At 40.0% G+C, this 8,475-nt stretch overlaps 1 protein-coding gene across 1 annotated transcript in view; it reads left to right on the forward strand.

Annotated features, from left to right (window-relative positions):
* The window catches only part of LOC144699678 (phospholipid-transporting ATPase ABCA1-like), a 159,556-nt gene extending 152,077 nt beyond the window's left edge, over window positions 1–7,479 (forward strand). Inside the window, exons 47-50 of the mRNA XM_078570819.1 lie at window positions 302–405; window positions 2,702–2,794; window positions 5,672–5,915; window positions 6,396–7,479. Coding sequence (XP_078426945.1) covers window positions 302–405; window positions 2,702–2,794; window positions 5,672–5,915; window positions 6,396–6,536 — 582 coding nt within the window. The 3' untranslated portion in view covers window positions 6,537–7,479. The remainder of the gene's footprint in view (window positions 1–301; window positions 406–2,701; window positions 2,795–5,671; window positions 5,916–6,395) is intronic.
* The last annotated feature ends 996 nt before the right edge of the window (window positions 7,480–8,475 follow it).

Genomic DNA, 8,475 nt, shown 5'->3' on the forward strand with positions numbered 1-8,475 from the left:
TGAAACCACCCTCTGAAACGGTCTAGCTAGTCACTCAGCTGCATAGTGATGGGCAATAAATGCTGGCCTTGACAGTGGCATCAACATCTTGTGAATAAATTTTTTAAAATATCTACTTTTTTTTTCAAATGTTACATATAATTGATTCCCTGAAATTGCCATCAAGGGCATATGATGAGTCTTTCATTAACTGTGAATCCCTATTCTGCTGAATATCCTGGGTCTCTTTAGAATTAAGACAACGTATTCTGTGATTACTCTTTTCAACTGAGTCCCTGTTTTACTTTGGAAAAAACAACAGGATGAACCCACGACAGGGATGGATCCGAAGGCTCGGAGATTCCTGTGGAACACAATTCTCAGTATCGTTAAAGAAGGGAGATCAGTTGTCTTGACATCGCACAGGTAGGTGAATGGAAAAAAACCACAGATATTTTGTCTAGGATATGAACTAGTTGCAATGTTAGAAATGTTTGCCTTGTGTCCAGCTGGCTCTGAGACAAAATACCCACCATTTACAGAGGCCATTTTGGCATCAGTGTGATTTTTCCTGATAGGCAGTGCTCTGTCTATCCTCAAGGCTAAGATCCAGGAGACAGTGGGCAATGAAGAGTGAGATAACAGGAAAATAGCACATTTGAAAAGGATGCAGAATAGACAGTGAAGGTGGCAGTGGACCTGTACCATAACATTTTTGTTTCACTTTCACTGCTTTTTCAATAACTAAGTGAGGCACTGTCTGACTGGATTCTATTTGAAGCCTTACGCAAACAATTCCCCTTTTATTGCACAAGATGAAACAATGAGTTACTTGCATACACCGTCTAGTTACAAAGAAAAACATGAGTTTCGAGCAGTAAAAAATGAATCTTCTGAGGCAGTGCTGCATTAATGAAAATATTTGCACACACCAGTGTCTCCACTTAGGGCCTGGAAGATCAAGACTTTCACAGCATAGCAACCACGTTCAGATACTCCCTCGAGGTTTGTTACCAAGACCGACAAAAGGCAACAGGAAAGCTCTAGTTATTTACCACTATTGTGGTATCAATTTTACGGAAGAATATTGACAAAACAATACCAGAAACACACTGTAAACATTCCACACAATTTACTGCATCTGAACTCTGCACCGGAATGAAACACTACCTTTGAATTACAATAAAGTAGTGTTAATTCACACGTCTAACACTATAGACCATTTCTGACTGTTTATAAAGCAGCATTTTATTTTCTATTGTGTAACTCTTGAATACGGTGATCGATACCTGGAGAAATGAGAGGATTTTAGGTACAGCAGGGAAAATAAACCTAGGAATTTTAAAAATATACTGTATCTACTTGTATAAAAGTTGATTTCATGATCTTTGGCCAAAAAAAAAATGGATTTTCATAAAACCTGTGTAAAAGTCGTCCCTACTTTTTTAGGGACCAAAGCCCAAGAATTCCCGAACTGAAGTTTAAACTCTACAATGACACCGAAAACCTCAATTCGTTATTCAATAAAAAAATTACATTTACCTTATTTCCTCCAGTTCCTACTTGTCAACTAGGGCAGGAAGAATGTCAGTCGATTTTGATTTTTGGGGGTGGGGGAGAAACTGATAGATGAGAAAAGAGTAATGAACAGTGCACATGGAAAGAGAATGCAGAGTTCAACTTGCAGAGTGAACTTTGTGAAGGCCTCATTCATTGCTCACAGCCTTCCTGGCGAGGGAAGGTAGGCCCGGGCCTTGCCAGTCGAGCCCTTGTGAATGCAGACTCAGTGCAATCCCCCTGCACCAAGGCCTAGATTGAGGACTGGGAGCTGTCGGCACGACATTTTCTAACAGCGCAGTCCTACCTTTGCCTTCCCTTCTCTTGGCTCCCACGCGAGCAGCATTGAAAATGCAGATGCTGCTGTTTCCTCTCCCAGGCTGCAGGTGTGGGGGCTCCCGGAGGATGCTCCTTAATATAAACTGAGAGAGAGAGAGACAATAAACAGCTGGTGTGAGCACCACTTACCCCATTACCTTGTAGATTCTTTTGAGAGCCATGTTAGGTGTGAAGCGGGTGGGTTTTAGTTGAACTCAGACCCCTCAAAAACATTACCCGTATAAAAGTCGACCCTTTAATTTTTTGCTTAAAAAATTGCTCTCAAAAATTGACTTTTACACAAGCATATATAGTAATTTAAAAAGTACCCATATGTGTGTGTGTGTGTGTGTATCATACAAATAAAACATGTATATACACACATATAGATATACTGTATGTATTATGAGCATCCCTGATTTTAATCATTCCGTTATTGGGGGCTGTGCCTTTGGCTGCCAAGGCCCCAAGTCCCACCATAAACCTCTCTACCTCTCTTTCCTGCTTTAAGATGCTCCTTAAAATCTACCTTTTTGACTAAGCTTTTTGTCATCTACCCAAATATCTCCTTATTTGGGTTTGTGTCAAATTTTGCTTCATAACACTCCTGTGAAGTGCCTTAGGATGGTTTCCTATGTTAAAGGCTTCATGTAAATGCAAGTTTTTGCTGTCTGTCTATAGACTTTAGGCTACAGATTTGACACAAATGAATGCAAACATCCACACTAGGACTTGCATTAGATCACAGCACTCACAATTCAAATCGATTTGCCTGTTAAAAAAATCTGGAGCCATATTCACAGGGAATGAGCAAAACTCGTGACTTTCAGTGTTTGTTTCCTTATAGCATGGAAGAGTGTGAGGCTCTCTGCACTCGAATGGCCATAATGGTGAACGGCAAATTCCGATGTCTGGGTAGCGTACAGCACCTCAAAAACAGGTAAGAATACATGGTAGCAGTCGGTGTCTATTAGCCCTGAGGCCGTGTGATTTGGAAGGGAACCCTTTCTACTGATGATGCTTGTTCAAAGTGTTACTTGTTGGTTATCAATGGTGGGGTCCTGGTGGGGGCATCAAAGTATCAGAAAAGTATTACACGTAAACAGAAAAGACTGAAAATACTCAACAGATCAGCCAGCATCTTTGGAGGGAGAAACAGAGTTTATGTTTCAGGATGGTGACTTTTCATCAGAGTGTCTGTATATACGAACATACAAATTAGGAGAGGAGTAGGCCTCTCGGCCCCTCAAGCCTGTTCTGTCATTCAATAAGATCATGGCTGATCTGCCTGCAACCTCAACTCCACATTCCTGCCTACCCCTGATAGCCTTTCACCTCCTTGTTTATCAAGAATCTATCTAGCTCTGCCTTAATAATGTTCAAAGAGTCTGCTTCCACCACCTTTTGAGGAAGAGAGTTCCAAGGACTCTCCGCCCTGTGAGGGAAAAAAATGTCTCCTCATCTCTGTCCTAAATGGGTGACCTCTTATTTTTAAAGAGTGATCCCTAGTTCTAGATTCTCCGACAAGAGGAAACATCCTTTCCACATCCACCCTGTCAAGATTGCTCAGAATCCATATGAGCATGTACAGGAAAATAATTGTAACTTAAAATTTCTAAATGCTGAACCTAAGCATTGGAATACCAAGTAAACTTAGCTTTTTTAAAAATTCATTCCCGGGATGTGGGCATCACTGTCTAGGGTAGCATTTATTGCCCATCCCCTAATTGCCCATGAGAAGGTGGTAGTGATCCGGCTTCTTGAACCACTGCAGTCCATGTGGTGTAGGTGCACCCACAGTGATGTTGCTGTTAAGGTGTTTGCTATCAGCGATGTTTTCAGTTAGGCTCAATGCCTACCTGAACAATCACTGGCTACATTTCAAAGTCTCCTGGTAAGGAAGGTTCACATGAAAAATTTCTCCTCAAACCACGTAGAAGTTTAATAAACTGTAACAGGAAAAATAGAATTACTTTGCAGTGTCAAATGCATTTGCCTTTATATACAAACAAGCATTTTCTTGTAACATATTTTAACATGCTGAACTTGGTGGTCCTTCAAATGGACTCAATGAGTCACTGGAGAAGTCGCACCATTAGCACTATTACATGAGGACTTCCCATCCAAGTTGTGAAGATGGATGTTATTATTTTAATATTTTTGGGAATATGGTGGTATTCTGTAAAGAAGACTGTGTGTGTGTGTGTGTGTGTGTGTGTGTGTGTGTGTCCCCATCCATGGGTAATTAAACTGGGGGAATGTTAGTAAAGAAAGCTGTCTGTGGGAACTGAGAGATGAAAGGTAAAGGTGCTAAAAGCATACATTTGTAATGAGAGGCTCTGGTGGAGTGGATTTAGACCATAAGACATAGGAGCAGAAATTAGGCTATTTGGCCCATCGAGTCTGCTCCGCCATTCAATCATGGCTGATAAGTTCCTCAACCCCATTCTCCTGCCTTCTCCCCGTAACCTTTGATCCCCTTACCAATCAAGAACCCGTGGTTTATAAGTATATAGGCTGGGTTTTAAAATTTGCATTAGGTGACAGGTGAGGACTTGACTTTTCAGCTGCTAAATTTCAAAGAGAGTTTAAGGGGCTTTTACAACTTACAGGGGTTTCATAAGAAAACAAGGAAAGGTTATTAAATTTTATTTGACCCGAAAGTGGAGGCAATAGGAAGACATGAAAGATTTTTATATTTTGGAACAGTTGTGTTCAAAGGGGTGCTTAAGGCAATGGAGTCTAGCATGAAAGGGGAAAAAAAGATATTTAAGGGAGATGTGTGGCTGTGTGGAGGAGATGTCCTGAGACCAGCTCTGTGCTGAGAAAATTGTGAATTTGAAGCAGCCGCCCAGTTTAAAGCTGGGAAAAGTCTCTGTTTTGAGAAAGCAGTCTGTTTCTGAACTTCATTCAGATTTCCACAGCAGGGTGGAGGAGAGAAAGAAGTCATGTGGTACACTTTATTAAAATAGCAGCAGTTTTTGCCTTGGGTAGTATTAGTGGATTTTTATGGTTAAAAATCTATAAGGGAGTGTTTTTTTTAGGGGACTGTTCAGCTGTGAAATTTTAATTTTGTAAGTTTTTTTCTTCTTCTTAATAAATCTTTTAATTTCAAAATCCTAAAAGTGTTACTGGGATTCTATGCTTCTGGGGTCAGTAGTTCACCTCTCATTTTCAAAATACAAATGAAAAAGTTATGATCAGTAAGACAATTTTCCCTCTGGGATTTGGCTTGCTCAATGAATAACATCGGCTGTGGTCGGTAGTGGTATTGGAAGTAGTGGAGATGGTGCAAAGTTCAGAAAAGAAAGTCCCGTCAAACTGAGGGATGGTGACAATGGAATTTTTGTTTTTGCATTTTAATCATTCAGTATCAGCCTCTCAAGTTAGATATAGGAAGGTTAAGATGCAGAGTATATCTCCTTCTCCTGCCTGTCCTAACAACGGGCTTTACCTCATACCTCTGGAGCATCCATTCCTATTTCTGAGGCAGGTTCTCAATTTGGGCTGCAGACCTATTCTTAATAATTTTCACGCATAATCCTTAAACCCAGCACCACGCATAATCCTTAAACCCAGCAAAACAGTGGAGATTTGCACATAGCAATCTGTGCCGGATTTGAATCCAGGATCTCAAGTCTAGGGTCTAAGACACATCACCATCACATAAATTGTTTTAATGAGAGTCACCTTTTGTGCATTGGTTTCCACTAGGAAGAATTCACAAAACCCAGTGGTAAATCATAGCAGGCAAATTGTACTGAAATGCTCCACTGCAAATTAATTAACTAAACCGTTAACTTTGCTTCCTTGGCAGGTTTGGAGATGGATATACAATAATCGTGCGGATAACGGGTCCTAGCCCAGACCTGACTCCTGTGGAGGAGTTCTTTAAGCGGGCTTTCCCTGGCAGCATTCTCAAAGAGAAACACCGCAGAATGCTCCAGTACCAGCTGCCTTCCTACCAGTCCTCCTTATCGAGGATCTTTAGCATTCTCTCCAGCAACAAGGAGAAGCTTCAAATTGAGGACTACTCTGTTTCGCAAACCACACTAGACCAAGTGAGTGAATTTTTATTTTGTTCATTGAGCCTTAAGGCAATACTTGCATCTTATCCCTGACTTGGATTGGCTGCCAGCCCACCAATGCCTCACATTTAAAACTCTCATCCTTGTTTACATTCCCTCCCTTTCTCTGTATCCTCCTCCAGCTTCTCAACCCTTCAAGATATCTGCGTTCCTCTCATTCTGGCCTCTTGAGTATCCCTGATTTTACGTGGTTGTGCCTGAGGCCCTATGTTCTAGAATTCCCTCCCTAAACCTCTCCCTTTATTCCTTTAAGGAACTCCTTAAAACCTACCTCTTTGACCAAGCTTTTTAGTTATCTACCCCAATATCTGTTTACATGGCTCAGTATTATATTTTGCTTTATAGTGCTCCTGTGAAGAACCTTGCAATTGTTTATTACATTAAAGGCACTTTATAAATACAGCTTGTATGGTTGCCTCTGTTTTCTGGCATTCATTGTGTATTTGTTTGCAGGTATTTGTAAATTTTGCCAAGGACCAAAGCGACGATGACCTCTCCAAGGACATGTCTATTCACAGAAATGAAACTGTCTTAGATGTTACACTCCTGAATACATTTTTACATGACAACAGTGTGAAGGAAAGCTGTGTGTGAGCTGATGAACTGAATTTCAGACTTAAAAATAGACTTTACTTCGCTCAGGATGGAAACTTCTCTGGGAGAAGGAAGATTAAAACTGGACACTCTACTGATGCCATTCAATGCAATCCAATGCAACAATTCCACTATCTTGAGACAAAATGGTGCCTCTGTTAGTTTTTGATTAGTACTGAGGTTAAGTGTAAAACTTGAATATAGTTGGTATTACGACATGACTTTGAGAAACTCTTGGGTTGAATTCAATTCCCGTAAGTTATCATTTAACATTAGCGATATGACAATCGTACAGTTATTGATTAGTCACGGCCAGTAATTGAGTTAGCTAATCAATAACTGATGCATACAAATGTGTACACACACCACCCCCACCCACGTTTCATTATAAATGATGAAATATGTACCGTATTCTGACGCTTTCAGAATACGTAACCAAAGCCTGGGCACATTTCTTGTAATAATCCCTGTGTGTGACTTTCTTCGAAATTTTTTTTTAAAATCTTAATAAAGTAACATATTTATTTACCATGGCAGGTATAACCAGCTAAAAGAGAAGTTTACATAAGTATTGCATCCCTGACTTCAACAGTGAATCTGTATATTTTCATAGGCACTAGAGTTTTCAACTGGTTCATGTTTAAAACTCCATTTTGGCCATTTCATTCCAAGCACTTTACACAGACGGTTCTGGAACTTATTTGTTTTTTTTTGTTTTCACTATAATAGAAATTAATCATTGTAAAAGCAAACAAAAATAATTGGCAAAGCTTGGTGATGACAATGGCTTTACGCTTATAAGTTAAAGCCATTTTTCTTACAAAAAGGTTGCAATACCAAAAAGTACCATGTTTGTGAGAAAGTATTAATGTGTAAATGTATTTGTACATTGTTTTCAGTTTCACATGCATTATGCTAGGAAATAAAATTGTGATAACATTGATGCATTATGTTATGCCATTAGCCCCACTTAAGGCAGAGCACATTGATTCACCTTTATGCTTTCCAGCTCAATTCTTCTCTCTCCAGAAACACATCCAATTTTCTCTTGAACCTATTGATAAAGTTGCTTTCATGGGTTCCATGGTAAATTATTCATCTAAGGGGCTTAGGGGTAAAAGTTATGCTTCGGTTGTATAATGCCGTGTCAGACCTCAACTATAGCACTGGGTTAATAATTTGGGCACCGGATCTCTGGAAGGATATATTGCCCTTGGTGGGGCCAGCCCAGATTCACGAGAATCATACCAGGTAGGGACGAGAACCTGATTCAAGGTGAATGGCAAAAGAACCAAAGGCGGCATGAGGAAAATATTTTTTACATAGCAAGTGGTTAGGATCCAGAATACACTGTTTGAGAGGGTGGTGAAGTCTGATTCAATTGTGGCGTTCAAATCGGAAATGGATAAATCCAAAGAGAAAAAAAATTGTAGGGCTACAGAGAAAAGGCAGGCGATTGGAATCTGAGTCAATCTTGACGAGAGCTGACATGGATGCAACGAGCTGAATGGCCTCCTCCTGTGCTGTAACCATGCTATGATTCCATAGGTTTTAAAGGATTAAGTTATAAGGACAGATTGCATAAACTAGGCTTGTGTTCCCTTGAGTATAGAAGATTGCAGGGTAATCTAATTAAAGTGTTTAAAATGTTAAAAGGATTCAATAGAGAAGAGATAGAAGAACTATTTCCTCTGCTTAGGGAATTAAGAATGAGGGAACATAATCTTAAAATTAGAGATAGGCCATTTCGGAGGGAAATCAGGAAGCATTTTTTCCACTCAAAGGACAGTAAAAGTTTGGAATTGTCTCCCTCCAAGAGGCTGTGGTTCTGGGGGGACAATTGGAGCGTTCAAGATGGAGATAGATTTTTGCAGACAGAAAGAACATGTACACACATTGAACCTGTTTCAACTCAACAAAATAGGCAACAACCACTCTC

The sequence above is a fragment of the Cetorhinus maximus genome, chromosome 2 (genome assembly GCF_964194155.1).
Source record: "Cetorhinus maximus chromosome 2, sCetMax3.hap1.1, whole genome shotgun sequence".
In the NCBI taxonomy this organism is placed as follows: Eukaryota; Metazoa; Chordata; class Chondrichthyes; order Lamniformes; family Cetorhinidae; genus Cetorhinus; species Cetorhinus maximus.